The 26,183-nt window shown below is 39.4% G+C and overlaps 1 protein-coding gene across 3 annotated transcripts in view; it reads left to right on the top strand.

Moving 5' to 3' along the window:
- The window catches only part of MED13L (mediator complex subunit 13L), a 200,422-nt gene that overhangs the window by 158,759 nt on the left and 15,480 nt on the right, over positions 1-26,183 (top strand). For all 3 annotated transcript variants that reach the window (XM_075769954.1, XM_075769957.1, XM_075769956.1), the window contains exons 11-23: positions 485-707; positions 1,663-1,768; positions 2,200-2,324; positions 3,723-3,822; positions 6,828-7,048; positions 10,182-10,387; positions 12,720-13,666; positions 14,343-14,522; positions 16,096-16,319; positions 16,921-17,113; positions 19,101-19,548; positions 21,469-21,688; positions 24,429-24,617. In XM_075769954.1, the coding sequence (XP_075626069.1) occupies positions 485-707; positions 1,663-1,768; positions 2,200-2,324; positions 3,723-3,822; positions 6,828-7,048; positions 10,182-10,387; positions 12,720-13,666; positions 14,343-14,522; positions 16,096-16,319; positions 16,921-17,113; positions 19,101-19,548; positions 21,469-21,688; positions 24,429-24,617 (3,382 nt within the window). The remainder of the gene's footprint in view (positions 1-484; positions 708-1,662; positions 1,769-2,199; positions 2,325-3,722; positions 3,823-6,827; positions 7,049-10,181; positions 10,388-12,719; positions 13,667-14,342; positions 14,523-16,095; positions 16,320-16,920; positions 17,114-19,100; positions 19,549-21,468; positions 21,689-24,428; positions 24,618-26,183) is intronic.

Here is a 26,183-nt window from a genome sequence, read left to right as displayed (position 1 = left end):
CTTTTAACTTTGAATTAATTTTATGTCAGCCTAAAAACTACTTTTGCATTTTGACAATGCATAGAAAAAAAACATACCAAAGAGAGTAGCTAATGAAAATGTATAAGGTAAAATTAATTGAGGAAGAATTTTTGAGTTATGACAACATTGATTTTGGTAATTACATTGAAGTTTGCCAGGCTAGAAACCTTATGTGTACTTCAAAGTGCTTTGATTTCTATAGTGACAAGATGAATTCTTTTTTCATTGTCCCAAAGTAGAATTTCTTAACACAGTAAGATGTTTAATACTAAATGTAGGCAAATGCATCCTTTATTTGAGGAAAAACCGTATTTCTGCTAAATCAAGGAGGATGGAGTGGGATATGGGCTGTGTTTGTGTGTGACTGCGACAGATCGTAAGAGCTGTTCGTTTTCTTTGCTGTAAAAGGTATGTTTGGTTTGTTTCATGATGGCTTTGTTTGCTTGCTTATTTTTACTTTCAGGCTCTTAGCACAACCTAATAAAAGGTTTAAAATTTTGGGAAAGCAGAAACCAGTGCAGCCAGTGAACTATCTTGACCCCTTGCCTCTAATACAACAACCTGGAGAAGGCTTGGGAGACGCTAGTGATCCTTACACTTTTGAAGATGGTGATATAAAGTACAGCTTCACTGGCAATAAAAAATGCAAACTTGGGCCTGAGAAAGATCCTTTGAAGAAGAACAAGGTAAGATGTAAATCCAGAGTCTTTATCATGAACATTCTTATCAAACTTAGAGTACTGCAGCACAGTATTCGCTCTGCAGCTCTCGGGAAGACACAAGCCTTTTCCACAGATCAAAATCAGAGAGATTATGTGTTTCTTTCCCACACTGGCTCACAGGAAAAAACTTTGTTCCACTGTAGTATTTTTGAACTGGTGTTTGCTGGCATCCCTCTGAACCTGTTTGTATATGAAAACATTGCTCTTGCAAGGAGTACTTCCTGTTTATGTATATTCAGCTTGACCAGCAGCAGTTTCCAGATTTAAGCTAAGAAATAAAATATTTTTAGCATTATATTCACTTGTAGAGATCAAAGAATTTGCTGGGCTTCAGCTTGATATATCAGTCACCTCACTGCAAATCTCAGATCTCCCCAGCCCCAGTTTTTTTCTTTCTTTGGGCAAAATTAGTGTAGCCTTCTGCTGAGGGGCTTTGTGGCAGGGATGCTGCGTTGGTTTGAACATTTCCAGAGGCGTTCTTCCGTATGTGAGAAAACAATTTGATCACTGTTCTTTGGTCATCACCTGCCCTGCATGCATGATACTTCTTATGTATCTTCCCCATGGAGCTCTTTCATTGCCTGGCTACTCACTCATTTGTTCCTGGGGGTAGCCACCACACTTAGAATTCTAGACGGTGTGTTTTCTAGAGAAATCGAGGTGGGTAGTTGTCCCTGCTGGCTGTCAACGTTAACTGATGTATGTGGAATCCTTTGTAAATCGTACACAATGCTACTTCACGGTTTTCCTGATACGTAGTTAAACAGCGGACAACTGTGTTGTTTTCCCTTCTTAAAATGTTTTTTGCTTCTCAAAGCATTGAATCAAGAGCCCTGAGTTTAGCTTAACATAGGGAAACAGTTGTTCTTATATAGCTTAAATTAATACCCATGAAAAACTCTTGGATTTTTTTGTACAGTCAGAAGATGGAATTGGTACCAAGGAAATCCCCACAACGGGTCATTCTGGACCAGTTCCTGATGGAAAAGACGCCATGTCTATTTTCAGTTCTGCCCCTAAGGCTGGTGAGTAAAAGCTCTCTAATTTACTCTGCAAAGAAAAAATACTCAAAGCTATGCAGTAAGATCCGAAAGGAAAAAATCACATACTGAATATTTGACTGTAACGTGAGAGCTCTAGACAGCTCCTGAGATGGACAAAACTTGATACACTAATGATACATGAAAACTTTTAATGATAATGTAATTTTTCATTTATTTATTTGTTTATAATGTTGAAGTTGAGCAAGTAGCTACCTTCATTGTTTCCTGCTTGACCTTTGGTGCTTGCTTAAAACTTGACTGCAAGGTTATTTCTAGGCTACATCACAGAAAAGGGGCCTCAGTGATTCTCACTCATCTCCTGTTTAGAGTGAGAAGTAAAATTGACAAAAGGCAGTTTTGTGTCTCTTAACTTTGCTCGATTTTTCAAGTGTTTCTCCCTTTCTTTTTGATAGATACCCGGCAAGACAATGCTGCGGGCCGAGTAGGCTCCGGTAGCCTCACGCAGGTGACGGATCTGGCTCCATCGCTTCATGATCTAGATAATATCTTTGATAATTCAGATGAAGACGAGCTTGGTGTAAGTCTTTGTAGGACTGACTGTGGCCAAAAAAAGAGGAGGAGGGGAAGGAGGATGAGGATGGAATCCCAGTGGGGAGTGATTATCCCAGATAGATAGGAGAGGGAGTTTCTGGGTAGGCAGGCTTGGATTTCAACTAAGAAGAATTGCTAGCAAAGAGAGGTATCCTTTCAGGAGATCCATCAAAGGGAGAAATCATCACTGTGTATCATTTAGGAACATTAGAATATGACTTAGGTAACATCAAACTTGTGTTGTCTGACAGTGTTTCAGTCACGAGGGGAACCTGTATACCACTACCTTGCTGACTCAGGCATTGCATAGGCAGGCTAGAAGAATACTTCCATAGGTAAAGCAATGTGTTTGCTTTCTAAACGCATTACATCTAGTTTCGTGTACGTTTGTGTGTGTTTGAGAGTTATGGAAAAGATCCTAGTTTCATTAACTGGTGATTTGTTCTGTTACCTTGTCTGAGAAGCTGCTCAAAGAAATATAAATTCAGCTTTACTGAATTTCAGTAATTCTCTGAAGCATGTTTCTTTCTATTCCTGCAAGCAGTTTATTTCAGTGCAAAGAGGAATAGTTGCTGAGTATTAGGAAATACAGAAGGAAAAGCAGATTTACATCAATTACCGGGACAAAAAATCAGACAAAGATTTGAATAATTGCTGTTTTTAAGCTTAATTTAATGTAGCCGTAATGATACACCAGGTGATCCTAAACTGACTGATAGTAGACAATATGGTTTAAAAGTCTTAACGTCTTGTTCTTGGCAGTACTTTTCGAGTACACCAATTTATTCACCACATCTCCCTGTTCTGTGGTTCCACGCAAACTGCACTTAACGATGTCACAGTTAACATCCAAATCTACTAGAGGACTGTCCTGTCAAAATAAAACATCACCTTTTTCTGTGAAGTTGGCCTGGACAGACCTAATGTGCTTCCTGTCTTAAAACTTGCACGTGTTGAGCTGTCCCCTGTGCTGCTCTGTTTATGGCTTTCTTACCCTGCATCATGGTCTCGTTGTTATTATCTTAGAGTGGTCCAACATGCAGGCAAGCAGTCACATTAACTTCAAGTTCAGTGTTTGTGATAACATTTTCAGTATAATTTGTGTGTGTATAGATGCATATGCTTATAGGTATGTGTCTTTATATGGGGGGCAGGGGGTATACACAGGCAGACATTTCAGAGACTTGTGTTTCGTTTTAGTGTTGAAAGAGAGGAAAAAGAAATCCAGACTCCTTCAAGGGGAGAGGATGGGAGAGTAGAAAATTACACTTCTTTTTTCTTTCTTGTGAAATCTCTTTCAGAGAGTTTTCAGACTTTTTAATAGCTTATGAATTATAATATTTTGTATATTTTTTAATATGGAATGTGATTATTCTGCTTTTAGGCTGTATCACCAGCTCTTCGGTCATCGAAAATGCCCACAGTAGGGTCTGAGGAACGCCCTGTAGGGAAGGACGGTAGAACAGCAGTACCTTACCCACCAAGTAAGTAGCAACAACTGATCACCACTTTGTGGACTGTTAAAATCTCCTTATAGCTACCATACCATACTGCCTTTTTGTAGGAGGCTTATAATGTCACTTTTTCAGGACTAAGAGGTCGTGTGCTTATTTTGTTCTGTAATTACCAGATGCCAATATTAAAGGAGGATAAGCAGATTTTAATGAAAACAGTGGATGGTAATATAAACATATATTTTTAATGTGCCTGCTGAGATTCCAGATGCTCGTCTTTTGGCATTATTGTCTTAGATTGGAAGAATGGGAGGGATTTGTTACAAATCTTTATTTAGAAGCTATCCCTCTATTCTCAGTTCAGTATTTAATCTCAGTTAGTCACTTACACCATTACCATATCCCTCTTTAAGTATAAATCATTCTTCTGCTTTTAAAAGAATTTAAAGCTTTGACTTACCGATCGGCTGTTATGGTGCAACCTGTCCTGGAGGAAAATTGCATTCAGCATATGACAAATTCAGACCAAAATCACCTTCGGGGTTTAATCTAGATGCGGAAGTGCGTGATTAAAATTGAAGAACTAGGTTCTAACTGAAACTTGTAAACCTTTTAGAGATGGTTATGGTAGAAACGATGCTTGTGCAGGCAGTACACGTGTACAAGGAAGGCTGTAGGAGTGCAGGAAACTCAGAAACTAAATTTAGTATGCTGAAAATGTATGAAATGCAGATGAAAACAATAGGGCTTTTTTGAAAGGACTGTGCCAACAACTATTGGGAATGATAACTTTTACTCTCTGAGACATATGGGCTTTCTTGCATTATGTGTATAGGTGGCATTTCTCTTGAGATGAAAGAAAAATGTGTACATGTATGTGTGAGAGGAGGAAGGTGAGAATTTTTGGTATAATACAGATCAAATTATGAATTACAAATTACTTAGTGGTGAGGAGGAAGAATGTTTGATTTTTGTGGCCACTATAAGCAGAAATCAAATCTATCTGCAAATCATTCTTTAATGCCTTCTCATTAACTTTAGCTGGTAATGAGAACAAATTGAGAAGGAAAAAAAAAAAAAAACCCAGGCTGAAGGAGATGAGTCAGAGTTTTATGGACCCATAAAAGCTGTGCTGATTTACTCAAATGTAGAAGTCTGAAGTACACAGAGATTGGATTTTGACAGGTTTAGTTGATCCATAGCTTTTTAAAATATGCAAAGCTTTTTCAAGCATGACACACATGAAAATGAATAATGATAGTTAGCCTGTTGCTGTAGGGTTGGGGGATTTTTTGTAATTAAACTTTTTTTATTAATCTGCACTGCAGAATTTTGCTAACTGGAGTGAGCTTGAATGTGAGAAAATGATATACTGTAGAGCTGTATGGAATCAGTTCAATAGATATGCTCCACTTCCGTTTTGTAGCTGTCCCCTTGACACCAGCTGTCGAGGCGTAACAGTATCCGCAGGGAACTGAAACGCCTTGTACATCATAATACAGTCCGACTAACTGCATTTCATTTGAACCTTCCTTCCTTCTGTCCCCTGTTCTGCACTTTCCAAAGCACACTTCTCTTTGTTGAAAAACAGAGGCAGTAGCTAGTCCCGCTGCCATCCTGAAGATTATATTTCATATTAGCATTGAGCGGAAAATAGGTTTTTTCCGTTCTACTGAACTTGTTCTCAACATGAATTTATCCTGTACCAGGACAAGACGAAGGTGTTTTCCTTCAAAGACTGAGAAAGGAGAAAACAAATAAACAACAGAGTGGGAATAATTCATAGCTTATTATTTACTCTGCTACTCCAGGTTGTGAAAGACATTGGGTTCAGCTCTGACTGTTCTTACCAACAGAACTCCAGTTTGAGAGGGCTTCACCTATTTGAGTTGTTTCCCTTTGTCTAAATAATTAAATAGACTGGCTGTCTCATCTCTGTGCACAAAAGAACAAAATTCAGGTTTTGGCTCTGTTAAGGCAGAGTGCAGACACACCTTGAGGTTGCAGCCTCCTACAAAAATGTACTGTTAGCGTGTGTATTTGTGCACTAGGTATAATTTTAATTCCATCACTTACTTTTGTCTTGTTTTCAAGAGTAGTACTGTGTTTCACCAGTTTGGATTTCCACAACGCAGTGCTTACCGGTCAGAAATCCATCTGTATTTGTTTATGAATTTTTCCATACTCTTTAGGCTGCAAAAGTTACTGAACACAAGTACGTCCTTGTGTCCTACTGCTGCGGTTGGGTGTATGTATAGGAATGGAAATGGAATTGGGCTTTTAGTCTGTCAGAAAGGGGATTTAAGAAGAGACACCTACGGGAATCTATCCTTCTCTAATTTGAGTATTTTAACAGTGAATTCACCAGAGTGATGGTTATGTCCAGAGAATATCTGTCCTAATTCAGGTCAGGAAAAGATAGCATATATTCTGGATTTTAAGCAAAGTAAATATGGAAGCTGGTAGCTGGAAGGAAAAAAGAATGCAGCTGGGGAGAAAAATACAAGACTTTATTCTGATTTTTGTTTGACTGCAATACACTTTATTAAATGTTTCTGTTGGGGTTATTTGTTTGATTTGCTTAAAGAAGAAAAATATACAGTGGATGATTACATTACATTCATTTACTGAGAAGTAATTTAGGGATTTTTCTGGCTTAATGTCTTGTAATGCAAAATTATTATTATAATTTCGTGGCTTCCTCTGACACTTGTCACCGTTGGATGCCTGGCAGTCTGATTCTTAAGCAAAACTGCCTGTGTGTTAGCAACAGTAGCCTGTCCTCTCTTCAGGAGTTATGTCGCTATGGACCAACTGAGACTACAATGACTGTATGTCAGTAGAAAAATGCAGCTAAATGCACGCTAATTCTAAAAGCTTCCTGGTTTAGGGCTCAGTATCAACTCTAAAAAAGGGAAGGAACTACTGTGTATCTCCTTAGTAACAGTTGCTGGGGTGAACTTTGCATTGATTATTGGATTTCCTTGAGAATTTGTATTTTAATGATTAACAGTGCGTTATTTCATCATATTTAGCTGTGGCAGATCTCCAAAGGATGTTCCCAACACCACCTTCTTTAGAACAACACCCTGCCTTCTCCCCGGTAATGAATTATAAAGACGGAATAAGTTCAGAGACAGTGACTACCTTGGGAATGATGGAAAGTCCCATGGTCAACATGGTTCCAACACAGCTTGCTGAGTTTAAAATGGAGGTGGAAGATGGATTAGGTAGTCCTAAACCTGAAGAAATCAAGGTAACATGCCAAAGAGGCGGTATTTTTATGGTCTCATCTCTGTGTGTTTTGATTTTTATAAAGAAGTCACATGTACTGTAGTGTGTGTAGCAGACTAACAAATGGGAACTGGATCCATCTAAAGTACATGTCAGTCTTTAGTTGGAAAAAAATTCTTCTCTAGTAAAAGAGCTTTTTAACTGTTTCCCTGATTTGAACTATAGGTATTTTTCGTCTCGTGATTCTGTGTTTGTAATGTTTTTGAGTGTTCTCAGGAAACAAAGAATATTGTATGTGAAATGAACCCTATGAATGCACGTATATGAAAAAACATCATACTTGTGATTAAGTAGCTGTTAAATGATTGATTTCTTCAGATAATTTTTCTGTAGCACCTTTTATGTATAGCCACTCCTTGCTGCCAGTCTCTGGGGATGCAGCTAGGATAAAATCGTGCATGTAGAAAGGCTGCCTTTTTCTGAAATGTTGCCTTTTTTGGTTAGGGTTGAAAATCTCTGAGAAAGCCCAGGGGTTGAACTTGCTCTGTTTCTTCTTCAGCTGATGTTACTTCACAAGTTTTAAGGCCAGATGGGACCATTCTTATCTGACTTTCTGTATAACACAGGTCAGGTAATGTCACATAGTTACTCCTATATCGAGTCCTATAGTGTATCTGAGTAAAGAACTATTTTTAAATGGGGACTCTGCTGCTGGGTACGAGTACTCACCTCCCTGACTTTACATATCAAGATGTATCCATTTTTCCATAGCATCACATAAAAGGACTTAACATAAGCACCTAGTGTACATTGGTTTGTATTTCATTGTTCCATCTTTAGCACAGGTGAAGAGGTAGGATAAAATCATTCTGCCTGCTTGTGTGTATTCTGCATTACTTAACTTTTTGGGCCAATTTTTGTCACACTTGTCAGAAGTTATTGTTACCATATTTCCATGCATATAGCCTGAGGGATTTTCTTATTTAAAAATGCACATTTCCATGTAGAAATACGCATCGCCTTGTTCTGCAGCAAGCTCATTTGTACGCAGGTAATAAAAAGGGAGATACGCACTATTATTCTGTCTTTCTGGTAGTCCCCAACCCTTGATTTTACAGCATAATTCTCCTTCAGGCCCAGCCCGTCCCTAATGTGCCACAGCCTGTTCCTTCTGTTGCAGCAGGCATTTCTCTCCCCAGCACCACCTCCTTCCCTCTCACTTTGTGCTCCTGTGAATGTTGGAATTAACTGAAGGCTTATTTTTAAGCATCTGCATTGCTGAGCGAGCTATACATGGAAAGATACGGCACTTGCAGTTGCATGGATGAGAAGTGGCTATCTATCAATATGAGAATACTGATACATAAATTTATCTTAGTATAACTGATTTAGCTATGAATTAGTATGTTTTCCTGCATGGCAGCAATAGTATACCTTAGGCAGACCAGAAGCAAAGCACAGGCAAGCCCCGGGGTGATTTTCTTTGTAAGAGCGTTCGGTCCTGTCCCTGGGAGAGGAGGAAGTCCCTGTCCCTGGGGGAAGTAAGACAGCATGTCGCGTTCAGGGATTACGTCTGCATATCACGATCAAGTGTGTCTAGTCAGAGCCGGGAGTTACCGGCTGAGCTGGTGGAGAGCTTTTACAAACAATTCTGTTGAGAAAAAGACTTTGCAAAAATGTAAGGGAGTCAGTTATCGGTGTGCCCCTCGTGAAGACAGGCAACCGCCTGGAGCGCTAGGCACATCTAGCAGGTCTGCTTTGTTATTGCAAGATCTCTTCTTCCTTCTGTCCTGACTTAGTAACTTGAAGGCATGATGAGAAAAGGCATCTTCTTAGAGGCTTTACTGAAGTAGTTGTCCATTCGCCTTGTATAGTTCATGTACATGCCAATTTTTATACCGTTACAGAAGTTTGAAATCATTTTTATATAAGGTTTGTAAGATTTTGCCTTGCCACGGACCTTGCTGGTTTTTTTCTTCTGTTTGTGCAGTAAACTATTTGCTTAAGACTAGGATAATTTGGGCCTGGAAAGAAAATCTGTAACGGAATTTGTTGAGCTGAAAGTTTTTGAGTGGGAACAGATTTTAGGGCATCATTGATACTGAAGCTATTTTAATCTCCCTCACAACCATGTTAGGAGTATTAAAATACATATTTCAATTCTGCCTGATAACATTTCCAACAGCACAGTTTACTTGCTTTTGAGTGTGTCACACCTGCTCATATACACCAGTGGGGAAAACAAGCACCTAAACCCATTGCTAATCATTTTGAGAACATGTAAGTAGATTTCTTGCGCTGAGTATTCAGCAGCTGAAGATAGGAATCCACACATCTCTCATCTCTCAATGCTTTACAAGGCGCAAGGGAAAAAATGCAAAATCTAACGAGATGTTAAGTACTGAAATTCTGAGAGAGACTACTGTTACTATTTTAATAATGATTTTTACTTTGCAGTAGTGCCTCAAAAGGACTAGCTCTTTTCTTCTGAAAGAAACGTGGAATAGCTCTAGAAACTCTGGCTGAAGTTCTTGTCATCATTCCCTGCAAACAAACATGACAGTCAATGAAAGTCCAGTTTGACTGGACTTGATATTGATATTTATATTTAATATTATGTTTATGAGATTGCTTCTATATTTTTATTCAATATTTGGCATGTGTAAAGTGTCCCCTGTTATTACTTGGATTATATTAATGCCCAACATGGGGGTTATTCAGAGAGGCTGTTTTAAGGCACCTAAGGTTTCTTCACACTGTGACTCGGCCTCTCTCTCCATTGTCGGTATAGAAGTCTTGCGAAGATCAATCTTTTAAGTGCCTAAATTGGGTGCTTAAAGTTAGGTAGTATGAAAATGTCATAGTAAACTACTCACTTTTCAGACATAGCTTGTCTTAAATGAGTCTAGTCTATTTGTGAAATCTACTGACATTAAAGTTGTATCACATCTCGGTGTAACAAGGAGCCTCAGCTGAGTTTCCTTGAAGGAACTGCCCTTGAATATTTTGTAGAATGAATAAATATATGTAATTTTGGAAAAAATGCAGTTGTGGAGGGTTCAAACAGTACAATAAGTTTTAATTAAAAATAAATATCTAAATATAAAGCACAACTTTACCGTATTGTTGTAAACAATGTCACTTGGATGTTACAGGATTTTTCGTACGTGCACAACGTTCCATCATTTCAACCTTTTGTGGGCTCTTCCGTATTTGCTCCACTGAAGATGTTGCCAAGTCAGTGCCTCCTACCTCTGAAGATACCAGATGCCTGCATTTTCAGGCCTTCTTGGGCTGTTCCTCCTAAAATCGAACAACTTCCTTTGCCGCCTGCAGCCACTTTCATTAGAGATGGCTACAAGTAAGTAAAAATTAGTTGGTCATGGCCCATACCTAAAATGGCTTGTTAATTAAAATGTTCGCATATATTAACAGTGCTACGCACCAGAACCATACAATAACCTGTAAATGTATTTTGAACATTTTAAGTTTGTCGTTGTCCGAGATCAAAAAAGTTCTGATAGTAGGAACATTTGAAATAAAAACAGCTCTTGGAAATTGGTGCTGTTACAGCGTGTGTCCACTGCACTGTTAGTGCTTTTAAAAGAACAGTAACGTGGTACTTGAATTAATTGCTAACAGAAGTGTTAGGGAATAAAATTAACGCACTTAACCTCCCACCTTAGTGCCCAGTTCTCTAGCCTAGTCAGGCTCCCCTCTGGTTTGTACTTGTGTATTCAATGTGAGATTCAGTCTGATCATGTTCCTGATGATACCAGTTTGCCTTCTGAGGGCTCTTAAAATTTTAGAGTAAGCCTGTTAGAGCTCTCTTCTCCGTGTTCTCATGTTAGCTCCTGTGAGTTCTTGTGATTTAACCCGAATGGGTCACATACAGAGCTGCTAATCAGACAGATGCTGATCGCATGTTTGCTATCCCCCCCTTTCTAAATGCTAATAGAGAAGATGCCAAGTATGAGAGTGCTGCGACCTATAAGCAAAGCCTGCCATTAAATTTAAAAGTTCCTTACTCAGTTCTCAGAAATTAGCGATGTTTATGGAAGAAATTAATTGCTGGAGATTTTGAAAGCTATCGAGAAATTAAATTCATAAAACCTCTTAAAAGGCATAATAGTAGTACAAAGGTCTCCTGCTGCACTGCATTCATTTCTAGAGGAAGTGGCCTGTATCTTTAAATCAGTCTGCAAATCCTTTAAATCAGTCCTTTTCCAGCTCCAAAGGATCCTTCAGCATTCTCAAAAGAATTGCAAAGAAGAAATTGTAAACCCTTGATAGTGCCTAGGGAGCAATTTAATTCTCAGTTTTTTTCATAATAGTAACTGATTCACCAGGCCTGAGCCGGTTATTAATTTCAGGTATTTGTTGGGGAAAAAACCCCTTTCATTTTCAATATAATCCAATTAGGGTGAAGATTATTACTGTAGGCTTCCGACAGAGTGGTGATTGCCAATCAAGGTTTCTAGGTCACCTTTTCTTATTAGTCTGAGGCATTCAGTATGCTTCAGATTCAGAACTCCTTCAAACCTTTGTTCATTTTTTCTTTCCTCTCTTGCTTTGAGTTGGACATACATCAGTTCAAGGTAATAAAATGATTCTAAGGAATAAGGTCTTCACTCTTTTCCTTTTCAAGTCACTAATGATATGTGAGCATTAAAATAGTACTCCTTTTAAATCACACACAAACTCCACGGTAAGAACAAACATGAAAAAAACCTATTTCCTCTCCTTTATACAGAGACTCATTGAGTCCTTACACTTTTTCCTTGCCCTAATATGTAATTAACACATTTCAAGAAAAGTGAGCAGCTTATTAGCATCTTGGAAAGAGAAAAGTTAAGCAATGATCTTACTCTTTTGATTGGCCCCATATTACTTGTTTGTTGATGTGAGTGATTCCAAAGAGAAGATAGATCTCATGGGAATGTACAAACTGTGCTTTGGTTACTTGAATTTGGCAGAAAATGACAAAAACAGATTAAGAAAACCAGTCATGACAGGAGATGACCCAAAAATAAGATTCTTGGCTTTACTGGACTGAGAGTTTAGTTATGGACTATGTCATACTGTGCTGTAGACTGTGTAATCCTAAATGAGTATTTGCACTTTGGGTAAAATACTGCTATCAGTTGCATACCCCATGAGGCAGTATTGTATATGAGTGCCACATACGTGACTTCTGACAGCTATTTAAAGTGATGATTTCTAAAATAATGTCAGATTTCTATGCCTTTGAAATGTTTTCATCATTTCCACTAATCTATATCTCTTTACAGACAATTGTGTTTAAAACAACAACTACAATTCTTTCTGGTTTTACCTAAAAGAATTACAAATATCCTAAAATGTTAACTTGATAATTTATCTAGAGATTCTTCTCTAGAGCATTTGAGTTTAGGCCATGGGAATAGTCTTTAGGAGGGCGAAGTGCCTGAGATGATACCTTTTTATTATACTGATAAGAAACAATGCTGTTCATGATGAGAATTACAATTTTAGTTGAAGGACATGAGTAAAAGGTTAGGAGCAGAATGTGTGTTTATTCTTTACCACAGTTACAATGAATCCTTCCAGTTTTCACCATCTCTTTGTATTTAAAAATAAGTTTTGACAAAATCGGTCTTCACAACCAACCAGTTTGTGATGGCATTTGACTCTGTTTCATTTATTTCTTGTAGCAATGTGCCTAGCGTTGGGAGTTTGGCTGACCAAGACTATCTTCAGATGAACACTCCCCAGATGAATACACCAGTGACGCTAAATAGTACTGCTCCGGCCAGCAACAGTGGAGCAGGAGTTCTGCCGTCACCAGCAACTCCCCGCTTCTCTGTCCCTACCCCGCGCACACCCAGGACCCCAAGGACTCCTAGAGGTGGGGGTACTGCGAGTGGCCAAGGATCTGTAAAATACGACAGCACAGATCAAGGTTCGCCTGCTTCTACCCCGTCTACAACACGACCGCTTAATTCTGTGGAGCCAGCCACTGTCCAGCCCATCCCCGAAGCCCACAGCCTGTACGTCACCTTGATTCTTTCAGACTCTGTGCTGAACATCTTCAAAGACCGTAACTTTGACAGTTGTTGTATATGCGCCTGTAATATGAATATTAAAGGTGCAGATGTTGGGTTATACATCCCAGATTCATCTAATGAGGATCAGTACCGTTGCACCTGTGGCTTTAGCGCTATTATGAACCGCAAATTAGGTTACAACTCTGGGCTCTTCATTGAGGACGAGCTGGATATTTTTGGCAAGACCTCAGACATTGGCCAAGCTGCAGAAAGACGACTGATGATATGTCAAAGCAACTTGATGTCTCAGATGGGAGAGGGAGCTAGAAGGACCCAGGAACCTCCAGTGAGCCTCCTCCTCCTCCTCCAGAATCAGCACACACAGCCTTTCACATCTCTGAGCTGCTTGGATTACATGTCCTCCAATAATCGTCAGACACTCCCATGTACGAACTGGAGTTACGACAGACTGCAGGCAGACAGTAACGACTCCTGGGTAGAATGCTTCAATGCCCTTGAGCAAGGCAGGCAGTATGTGGACAACCCCACTGGTGGAAAAGTGGACGAAGCCCTCGTAAGAAGCGCCACTGTTCATTCTTGGCCTCACAGCAACGGTATGGGTCAAAACAGGGTTGTTTTTTTTTTCCTTTTAATTTCTTGTGACCTCTATAAATCTGTTTGAAACTTGCCAATTGTGAGCCACTTAATCTTTATGTGGGAAATTATATGCCTAAAAATATTCTAGAAATAAAGTACATTTCTGAAAGCTTTATAAATTACATCTAAAGGGCCAATAATCCAGTTGTCCTTAGACTTTATGGTCTAAATTGTGAAAGGGTCTGTTGAAGTTCACAAATCTGAAGCAGAGATGCAAAACAAATGTAAGTATTGGGGGGAAGGCAGAATTATGACCCCCTTTTTTGGAGAAGGGTATAAGCAGTCAGCAGAAAAGAAATGGTCTGTAGGAAAGTGTCTCTAGCAAAAAAAAAAAAGTGCTTTTATAATCGAATATTACCTGTTTATATGCTGAAGATGCTCTGACTTCTTATGAACCGAGCTGGACAAAGTAACATTGAAAGATATGTGAAAAGGACTGTGATGACAGCTTTATTTCAGCAACGTTTTCATGAAGTACCACATTTAATGCCATTAAGCTAATTAAAGTTGTACAAATTTTATGGGCATTGTGAAGAGCAATACAAAGGAACAGTACGCCAAAATATGTTGGTACCTCCGAATAATTCTTCGTGTTCCTCACTGAAAATGACTGATGCTCCTTTTCATTTGCAGTATTGGATATCAGCATGCTCTCCTCCCAGGACGTGGTGCGAATGCTGCTGTCGCTCCAGCCCTTTCTCCAGGATGCTATCCAGAAGAAGCGAACAGGAAGGACCTGGGAGAACATCCAGCACGTGCAGGGACCACTCACCTGGCAGCAATTCCATAAGATGGCAGGACGGGGAACCTATGGTACATGTATTGTGTTATATGCCAACAGTTCAATGAAAGCATAGCTTAAAAGGCATTTGAAGCACATGCTCGAATACTGCAGTGGAGGTTTTACCCTTCCAGATAGATGAATATTTACAGAGTGCAAAAATGCTGGGTGAGGATCCTGTCTGCTTCTGTATTTTGGGCTTGTACTGAAAACTAGTGGTGTATAGGTGTATAAATAACACGAAGAGAGGAAGCTGTTAAAATTACACCAAATCGTAGTGGGGAAGAGGGGCCTTCTGGCCTACGCAAACATACAAAAAGTGGGTATGCTTTCTCCACAGAGGTTTACTTCTTCTAAGGTTTCCCATAGTCTTAATAAGAAGTTTCAGTTTAAGTATCTCCTGCTTACAAGTGACACTTCTGGAAAATAGAAATTACAAAATAGATTTTGTATGTGCACATTTGCAAAATAACAACTGGCCTTTAAATGCCTTAAACTGGCATTTCTCGCCTGCAATTTATTCAGTCTTAACTGAGCCAGTCTTGCTTAGGTCTTTTTTCTCCAGTTCCATCGTGCTTTGCTTTATTGTCTCTCTGTTGGTATTTAATATATTGCTGCTTTCCTTTGGGGCTGGGACAACTTGTGGGAGCTCCAGTTCCTTTCTAGAGCTCTTGTGCTTCAGGAGGAGTACTTCTAATCTAATAATTCTTCCAGCATTCGTAACTTTACGAGTTAGGATTTCCCAATTGTTACCAGAGAATAAAACCTAAATTGCCATACAGTAAGTAGCAGAGCCTTCGAGATAGATTCAGTAATTTTTACTGAATGTTGACGTTTTAATAAAGTTGGATTATAGTCTGCAGAAATTACTGGGTATATTTTCGCTTGACGTTTTCAACAGTATTTCTTCTAATGAGGACAGTGTCTGGGAGGTACTATGTTAACTGGATCGTAATCCTCTCGGCTGTGACACTGGAGCACTTCCTCTGGAGAGGAGCAGGAGGCGATTTTTAGAATTAGGATAACTCTGCCTGGTATTATATATACCTGGCGATAAGTTTGCCTAACCATTTTACTTAGTAATTTTGCACAACCAGGCGGAGGCAGATGAAGAACTGTAAAATCAGATGTTAGGTATTCATGTTACTACTTTTGGTTGAAGAGGAACTTGTGAGATGTGGTTATGGTTATGACAAAGTAAAACCACGAGATTAAGCCTCAGGAAGGGCAATACATGTCTTTACAGTATACTGAAAGATGTTTTATTGCAACTTTCTAGGAAAGTTTAAATGGTGCTTGGATCGGCTCCCTCTACTTTGGCTGACTGATTTTATGACATTTCTGAAGTACAATATAAATCTGTCTTCTCCTTTGTTAAATATTTTTTTCCAAGAAAAAAGACTGTGGGAGAAAACGGTTTATCAGGCATGATACAGCCTCAGTATATGTTTCCACACTGTGGTCAAATTTCTAGGAAACTCAGCATGGCAAGGGGTTAGTTATTTCCAACATCATGTAAAAGAGCCCGTTTCCTGGTACGTCAGAGAACCCACTGCAGTTAAACCAGTTATTTTAACATTTTTTCTTTTCTTTTTCTCTCTGAAGGCTCTGAGGAATCTCCTGAGCCTCTTCCGATCCCGACTTTACTAGTGGGTTATGACAAGGACTTCCTGACAATCTCTCCATTCTCCTTGCCGTTCTGGGAGAGGCTGTTGCTAGACCCATACGGGGGCCATCGGGATGTCGCCTATATCGTGGTGTGTCCAGAAAATGAGGCCTTGCTCGATGGAGCCAAAACTTTCTTCAGGGACTTGAGTGCTGTATACGAGGTTGGAAAGAGTAACCACACTGAATTATTTCTTCTTAAGTGTCACTTCTGCTCTACTGCATGTTCGTTGGGAGAAATCCATGTTTTTAAAAGTAACAATTATTTGAATAAGGCTATCTTTCATTTTGAGGACTTTCTGCACTTTCAGAGTCCAAGATGCTGTCTAATTGAGTTATATTGTAATTCTCTGTGCATTTTGGGGTATTTGTTGCCATCCGCTTTCCAGTACACGTTCTCTTATTTTACAGAGGATATAACACAAGTATTAATACAACCTAACACATGGAGGCCCAACCAAGCCTAAAGAGCAATGAGTAGATTAAAGAAACTGTTGCTTTCTTGTAATTGCTAGGCTGGAGTGGAGACCATTTCCTTTTCTTACCATGCACGTTGCGCACTACTGAATATGTAAGATTACTCTGTAACCTTACTTTTGCTGTAAGTGCAATTCAAGTCAACAGATAAACATAGCCTTTTGGGTTTATATTTATTAAGAAGCCACCAGATGTGTGCTGGTACTAAAGGGTTTACACTGCAAACCAGTCTGCCTAACTTACTCGGGTGCCTGACATTGTTACAAGCATTTCTTCTTTCCTCACCAGATGTGTAGACTTGGCCAGCACAAACCAATCTGCAAAGTGTTACGTGATGGGATTATGCGGGTGGGAAAGACTGTGGCACAAAAGCTAACGGATGAGCTCGTGAGCGAATGGTTTACCCAGCCCTGGGGCACTGAGGAGTGCGACAATCATTCCAGACTCAAACTTTACGCGCAAGTTTGCCGGCATCACTTAGGTAAGTCTACCATGGTGCTAGCGAAGCTCTTTTGTTTTCTGTAGGTAGTTTACAGGTATCGGCAGTAGGCGGAAACGGGGCTTTTTCTTAAGGTACAGATTATGATCTGTTTAAAACGAAAAAAGGTGTTACGAGGCTTCATCTTAATTTCTTAATCCTTCCAAGTTAGATTTGCCTACTGTAGAACGTTTTGTTGTCATCATCAGCCTGGTGATGATGCGAGAGATTCCAAAGCCAATTCTTATCTTTTTAGAAAAGCCCATTTGGTATAAGATGTCTCAAAGATGTTCCACACAAGACTGAATGTATAAATTGATCTGGTTTATATGCTGCTGATATGTGTCCTCACACCAGTGTGACAGAATGATGTGCATGGTGCCTTCAAACATAACATTTATTCATGTAAGAGGCAAGTTCACTAAAACTCTGCAAAGAATGAGTTAACAGAGGTGAAAAAGAGAAAGTATCAGTATCCTTGATGGCTGGGGCCTCAGTCTGCTGGGTGTGGATACTTGGAACCACATTCCCAGCACCACCTTCCCCTACCCACATGAAGGCATGGTCTCGTCAGTGACATGTTTTAAAAGATTAGTCTTTTTTGTTGTTTTGTTTCGTTGTGGCAACCTGCCATATTTCTTCTTTTATAACAATGTCAGGTGTGCTTGTTTCCTGAAGGAGTGTAGAATCTGAGAGGATGGAAGGTACAAAGTTTGCTGGGGTAGTGTCAGAAGGCTGGTCCTGGCTGGGCCTGGACGAGTCCCTTGACTCATCTGACATTGCTCCCAGATTGTGCCTGGGCAAGAGACATGGTTGTTCCCTTCCAGAGTGGATCCAGAGGCAGCGTAACATGTATTGTGTATATGACTGAAAATGAGATCTTAGCACAAGACACAGGCCCATCCAAAATGTCACTGGAAATACATTTGCTGAGACAGTGCTGGTCACCAAGACAGGCAGCGATCATAGAACACCAGCTACGGAAATGTTTCAGCTTGAGCTGAAATGTGCAAACTATTTTTTTGTTTAAACATAGCCAGGAACTTTTAAGTGGTTTCTTGAAAAGTGCTTACTCCCTTTGCTCTGAGAAAGGTGTGACAATTCTTAGGTCTGCTTACTTTGAGGACTTTTTTGATCAGGTTTTGGAAAAAAGTTGAAGGGGACATCTCAGAGTTAGCTGGGCAGTTCTACAGACTGCTGAATGCTTGCCCCATCCTGTGAGGAAAGTTTGGCAGGACGGGCTAGGACTCATCCATCTCAAATGTCCCTGTTGCCTCATTCAGTCTGCTTTTAGTTTTAATTTACCACATAACTGGGAGGAAGGAATTATTACAATGCTACTTAACATAAATACCCCAGGCTTACATGCAGAAATATGTGCGCAGCCAGTTGAGGAACTGGGCTGCTCAATTCACACCTGAGCCGTCTGGCAGGGGCAGTGTTGGAAACTTCCCCTGCTGGTGATTTACCACCTCTGAGAGTGAATAAATAATAAATATCTATTTACTTATTTTTTACTCATTTATTAATTAAAAATAATCACTGTGATATCTCCTTTTCTGACACCGAGGAGCAGAAACAATGATATCAAAGTTTGCCATTATTGTAGCTCAGATAAAAAGACTTTTAGATTTTTTTTAGTCTGACAGAGATAACCTGTAGTAGATTGCAAAGCTGAACGCTATATAAAGCTATTATCGCAACACAATCTAGCCAGAGGTAATGACATGTCAGTGCCAACCTCGCTTCACAAAGCTCTGCAAAGTCAGTCCTGTTTTTAAAGACATTTGATTCATATCTTAGAACTGAAACCCTGAAGAATGGATTCCAAAGTAAATATTTATAATGGAGATTATATTCACTTAGCCTTTGTATACTCTTAGAATATTCTAAAAGCACAGAAAATATTGTATGACTTTACAGTTACTGCAGTTCACTTTGATCTGACAGACTGTCATTAATCTCCTTTCCTCTTGATATGCTGTTTCAGCACCTTACTTAGCCACTCTGCAGCTTGACAGCAGCCTGTTGCTACCACCTAAGTACCAAACCCCAGCGCCAGCAAGCCAGACGCAGACAGTACCTGGGAACACTGGACCCGTACCCTCGAATTCAGCGTGTCTCTCAGCTGCTGGGGCACCACCAACAGGCAATTCCTTTAACTCCACACCCAGTGGTGGGACCACCAGCCTTCCAGCAGGAAGTAGTAGTTCGTCCTCTACATCCTCTGTGTCACAGCTGTCAGCATCTTCTGCAACACCCGGCATTAACCAGATGACCACTACTTCTACTCCAGGGTTTAGTGGGAACATTGGTTCAGGGCAGAACACCAGCACTGGGGGAAACGCAGCAGACCGCTCACAAGGAAGCACAGGTCCTGGAGGAGACACAGAATCAAGTCAAAACTTACCACAACAGCAACAGGAAGGACAGGAAGGGTAAGTTACTTAAGTGCTCCAATTACTCAGAGTACTTCTAATTAAATCCACTGTTCTGCTTTCATGCAACTCGTGACTGTAAAGCCTTACGTAAATCCTTGAGAGGACCCTCTGCCATGTGCATACTACTGACCAGTTGCAAATGGAGCAGGGCCTATTTTTATTTGTTCATAGTGGTTACTGATAAAGGGGAGCTGGAAAAAAAAAGAAACAAAGCTTGATTCAGCTGCATGAACATGGGTGGTGGTGTTCTGTTGGAGATGCCCTGGGATACCCCACCTGGCCTGCATTTGCAGTACAAGACACACACAAGATGTCTCGGGTCCTGTGCCATACCTGCTAGCTTGGTCACCTGTGTCAGATACTGCAGGATACCTCATGTGGCACTGAATGCCTCCTGACATGGGCAGCTCCGTCACACCTGTAATGTTCACAGATACAAAATGCAATCCATGGATTTTTATTTTGTTTTTCTAATTTGCTTGCATTGCAAGTGTTGTTTTGCAAGCAGGTACACTGTGAGGACAGGAAACAGGATTATATTGCTGTTACTTTAAAATACGTTTAGCAGCACAAGTTTTTTAAAGACTTCATTATAAATAGTCATCCATCAAACATAAAAATTAGAAAAAGGGGATTTTTTTAATATCTTATGTAAGTAACTTCCTGAGTGAACATGTTTTTCATTACTCTTATAATAATGCATATTACTAATAGTCATGATATATGTTATGGAGTTCCTGTATCTTAAGTGAAAAGCCCACATCCTGTTGTAGTTTGGGTTATCCTTAAGACATCTGTTTGCTGGATCTATGCAAAATACCATTTTATCAGCTGCAGCATGGTTTCTGACAAAGTAAGTCTGAGCTGCTTTTTATGACTTGCAGATGTTGAGGCATGGGGAAGTGTTTTACCAAGTAAAAAACATTCAGTTTCTCCTTCCATTACCAGTGGAGCCTTTTCTGTAACTAAACAGAGGACTTCAGTCTCAACGGATATTACTTTGGCTCTTTTCCTCAGTTCTCAATTCCTTCTCTCCCCCTTCCACCTCTCCCAAAAAAAAAAACCCCTAAACAACACCAAAATCTAGGCATGTACATACATAAAAAGAAAATTCACACAGCTAATAAGTCAGCTTTTCCGTAGTCTTCAGATGTAATCTGATTGCATTAAATGAGATTATCTTAGACTTTACAGTGAGTATCTTTAAAGCATAATTAATAACAGGTATTTTGGATTAAGAACTATGAGCAGAAGTCATCTCCCCTCAATCACTGTTGTCATGTTTTTTAGTTTTGCTTCTGAACATAAGAATCACTTTGCACTCCCCTTTTTCCTCCTGTGCTTCAGCCTTGCACACCTTTACAGAAAAACAATAATTATCGATTTGGCCTGGTTCCGGCTGTGATAGAGTTAATTTTCTTCCTGGCAGCTGGTATAGTGGTGTGGCTTGGATTTAGGATTAGAATAATGTTGATAATACACTGATAGTTGTTGCCAAGTAGTCAAGGACTCTTCAACTTCTCATGCTGACCCCAACTGGCCAAAGGGGTATTCCATACCATATGACATCATGCTCTGTATATAACTGGGGGGTTGGCTGGGACGTGGGTGCTTAGGAACTGGCTGAGCATCAGCCTCAGGTGGCAAGCAATTGTGCTGTGCATCACTTGGTTTGTATATTCTTGTAGATTACCATTATTATATTACTCTCTTCCTTTTCTGTCCTATTCAACTGTCTTTATCTCAACTATCTTTATCAATCCACAAGTTTTACCTTTTTCTTTTTGATTCTCTCCCCCATCCTGCTGTGGGGAGGGGAGTGAGGGAATGACTGCGTGGTTGTTTTAGCTATCTGCCAGGTTAAACCACGAGACAAATGCAACTTGCCTTTGAATCTAACAATGTGTATGTCTCTAGTGTTACAGAGAGGGAGAGAATCGGGATTCCCACAGAACCAGAGTCTGCGGACAGCAATGCCTATCCTCCAGCAGTTGTCATCTACATGGTGGATCCTTTCACCTACACTGCAGATGAAGAATCTGCCTCCACCAACTTCTGGCTGTTAAGTTTGATGAGATGCTACACAGAAATGTTGGATAACTTGCCTGAGAATATGAGGAATTCTTTCATTCTCCAGGTAATTCTGCCTTCCTCTGTATCTTCACGCTGGAGAGTCATTCTGTCACAGTATTCTGTTCATATGTACGCTATACTAAAAGATACGAAATGGAAGATAATATATAAAATTTAGGTGATGTTTACAAATTATTTTGTTGGCAGTACCAGGCTATATATTAAAAAACCACTTGCTTTTGTTGCGATGAGGAAATTCATTTAAGGCAGCCACAGTATCCTGGCACAAATCTGTTGCACAGTTCTAGCAATCATATACGCTTGGTGCTTCCTCAGGAGGGATTTCAATTATTTAAGTTGCAATTGGGTTGCCATTGCCAAAAACGTCCAGTTGCTCCTTTGATTACTTTGCATGTTGAGTTGTTTGCTTTTTATATTCTCTCTGATAAATACTTTTTAATCCAAAAGAAGTATGAGAAACCAGGCATTTAATGCATAGTTTAACTATTGTATTGTTATTATCTGCTTCTTAAAAATAATTTACCATGTAACTTGGCATATAATAATAGTTACTTACTATGGAATTACTTAAGAATTGAATTTGTGTAGTCAGAAGCAGGTCTTGGCCTATTGCCCAGACTGCCTCTGTTTTGCCATGCCTCCTCCTCTTTCCAAGTGCCTCCCTCTAAATAAACAGGGGGGAAAACGGGAGGCCAGAGATTACAAGCTAAGGATGTACGTGTGCAACATATGCAAGAAGCAGCATACAAGTGATTTCTGTAGACCTTATTCATGTATGCTCAACCTGGGTTAAAAATATTTTCATTTAAATGGTTAAAAAAAAAAAAGAATTAGAAGGTCTTAGTGTCTCAAATTGGCACAGCAAACACTGGTCATTTCTGGTAATCTTGACCTCATCATTCCCTGAAATAATGGGGGAAACTGTCACCAAAATATTTTAGACTTGGGCGTGAACTGGAAATCAGATTCACAACTCCATATTGTGGTAGACTGCAGGCAGTGTAACTGATTTAGGCCTGAAGAAACTAAAAATAAAATAGCCAGTGATATCACAATGTCTGAAATCCAAGAACATGTAAACTGTATAGTGGAATTCTATCTTAGTCTGTATAAGACAACTGATGGGCTTACCAACTCTTTCCGAGTACTGTTTATTTTCTGGGCACTTAACGTTTGTTTCCCAAAATATGTGGCGTTTTGCCAGTTTCAGTCAAAATAGTAGACAATTTTCTCTAAGTAAAGGGCAGCAGGATATAGTTACCAGCACAGTCTTCTCACAGCTGTACCACAGTGTACACAAACATACAGTTATTTCAAAATAAATCAAACCCAAATGTTTACAGATTTATTACAATTCATCTATAGAGTGGAAACGCCCAGCTTCTGAAATTCTTGGATAAAGCAGCTGTCTTTTAAAAACACACAGTCGTATTTACTAAGTCGAATGTGCTACCAAAGTTCCAGTGGTTCAAGCAAGAACCATAGAGTAGTTAAAAGTTTTGTGATACTTAGGTTTTATTACTGCTGTATTTGTTAAAAGTATTACTAAGTATTTGTTAAAATGCTTGGTCTCATGGTGTTAGATACAACATAAATGTTTTGCATCAACTGTTTCTGCTTCAAAGATCTCACTGTTCAAAAGAAAAGATGTTTTCCACAGCCATGTGTAGGACATTTAAAAAAAGTATACAGGGATTTAATGCTGATTTTTAAAATGATTTGAACTGATAAGATTATTTTTGTTATGCTTTGTTTACTTCTGAAGGAATGTTGTGGCATTTCTCCTTCCTGTTCTTGTTGTGCAGATGGGTCGTAACTACCAAACTCAAACTTCACAGCCAAATTGTACTGTAGTTCTGTTTCACAGCGCTTTCTGAAACAAAACTGAACAGCAGTGTAAGATTGCTGAGTTTCCCGTTTACTAGATTGAGAAGGAGAAACCACCACATAAATCTTTATAAGAGAATCTTAATTCTGCTCTGTACAATCTTTAAGAATGACACCTTAGTGCTGATTCCCACATGAACAGCAAACACTAATTCTAACCACAAACTATGTAACCAAACCTCCCTTAACTCAAAGTTCAGAATACCGAGATTATATAGTAGACACTACCTGCAAATGAAACTGTTGATCAGAAAAACAATTTTTAAAAAACAGAGGTATTTGAATACCGGTGTTTTGGTTTGGACCTCAAGTTTTAAAGTATTGCTTTTAAAAGCCACTAGTAGTTACTACTTGCGGTATACTTCAATAAATGTTATACATGTAATTAATTATATGCCCTTCCCAAATTGCAGTATGAAAGAGAAAGTGGACTTCAGAAAAATAAGGCGACTAGGGAAAATAATCTGTTCTTTTTGTGCAGTTGATTTGGTTTCTCATTCGATGATGTTTGTATCACAGAAAGCAAAATTCATGTAGAGTTCCTACTATAGGAACTATAGTCAGCTATTATTGCTATATGCTAGAACTACTCAGTTATTGTTGCCCTATTTCCATTATATTGGACAGTAGGAGTCTTCACTTTCTGCGAGGTTTTGCAGCCTTAAAGATATCATTATAATGGAATCGGGGAATATAGTCACTGACTGTTGCAGCCATTCATGCAAAAGGGCAGTAGCCCAGTGGGAAGCTCCTGGTGCTGTAATGCAAATACCTGAATACCACATAGAGTGTCATGGCTGTTAAATGACTAATGAACGTGTGAATCTGGTTGGATATTAATGAACAGCTATGCGAAGACTTTCAATCCTGTTTTATTGTTTACATGCGTTGTCTAGATTGTGCCTTGCCAGTACATGCTGCAGACAATGAAGGACGAACAGGTTTTCTACATTCAGCACTTGAAGTCTTTGGCATTTTCAGTGTACTGCCAGTGCAGGAGGCCCCTGCCCACACAGATTCACATCAAGTCTCTCACAGGCTTCGGGCCAGCTGCCAGCATTGAGATGACCCTCAAAAATCCTGAGGTTAGTACTGGTGACAAGAAAAGGAAAGCCTGCTAAGAAACTGTGTACCCACTTTTCTCAAATGTCAAAAAAAAGAGTGGAGAAAATACTTTTAGGAGTATTTTTTTCAAAGTATAGAAGACAATGACAATATGAAGGGAAAAGGTAAGCTAATACTAAATAGAAAATAATAAGAAAAATGTCAGGCTGTTTGCTTTCAAAACATTTTAAGCTTCTGGTTTTGAGTCATAAAGTAAAAGGTTAAATTAAAGTTCAGTATGAAAGAAGAGAAAATGTATGCCATTGCTTGGGATTCTGAGACATTTTGTAGTTTTAGTCTGTAGTACGCCTACAAGAAAGTGTTTATGTCCAACCTTTATTTATATACCTATCTATGTATGCATATATATGAAATAAGTTCCCTGTGCCTAATTGCAGATGATATATTAATTCCCTGAGGTAATGGAAAAATCCCCCTATTTCAGTGGGTTTATCTTTCATCTGGTTTTTAAACTGTAAATATTCAAGCCCTGTTTCTGGAATTCCAGGGATTTCAAAAGAAGAATAATCCATCCTATTTTTCATGAATGTTTTTAATTCTTTGAAACATAAAGATGACTGTTTTATTTAGATTTAGTGGACCAACTAAACACTTACCTTGGGATAAAGAAAGACATGCTTGTTGGGGTTTAAAAACAAGGTTTCAAAATCATCATAAAACCAACCTATCAGCACATTTCATTACTCACTTAAAACCCTAAGCCCTCACTGAAAATTTCTAAAAGCAGTATCACCCCAGGCATCTCCTCTTCACATTCTCTCCTCACACTTCCTTCGGAAAGGTATCTGTTCTGCAGGATGGATTTTGCAGCAAGTTACAACAGTCATACTTGAAGCAATTTAGGTGTAAGGGGAAGAACAATAAATGTGAAGACCCATGCAAGCATCCCCCTCCCTTTAATTAGCGTTCCTGCACTGTTGCCGGGGCAGAATACCTCTAGAAAGTGACTTAAGCAGCAACACGATATCCCTTAATGTCTCTAAGAAAACACTGTAATGTACTTTTCCTCTAAGCTGATTAACTTGCACTTTGCATTTCATGTTTAATTTCCTGAAGATACAAAAGACACCAAAAAAGGGGGCAAATGTTTTCATGAGCAGCTTGCATTCAGCATACTTAATTAATCAGATGTCTCCTTTTTCCATTTTACATGCGTTTGCTATCAGCCTGCACTGCAGACTTCCTAACCTTGCCTGAAAAATTAAGAAAATACCCTGACCATTTCTAAATTACTGAGCAAGTCTCATCAGGCTCATCATTGTTTTCTTCAGAGGAGTTAGAAAGCAAAGATGGGTTTGGGGCCAACCAGCAAAAAAAGCAGCTTTGCAGATGATGACCTGGAAGCACTTTTGGACAACTTGAACATGAGCCAGCAATGTGCCCTTGCAGCAAAGAAAGGCTGCATTGGGAAGGGTGCTGGAGGTCGGGCAAGGGAGGTAATGATTCTCCTCCCTCAGCACTGCTGAGGCCTCACCTGGGACATGCTGTGTCTGGTTCTGGCCTCTGCAGTAGAGGAGACACGGATG

Source organism: Balearica regulorum, chromosome 17 (assembly GCF_011004875.1).
Source record: "Balearica regulorum gibbericeps isolate bBalReg1 chromosome 17, bBalReg1.pri, whole genome shotgun sequence".
NCBI lineage: Eukaryota > Metazoa > Chordata > Aves > Gruiformes > Gruidae > Balearica > Balearica regulorum.
Note: the sequence above shows the minus strand (reverse complement) of the source record. Positions and strands in the feature narration are given on the sequence as shown.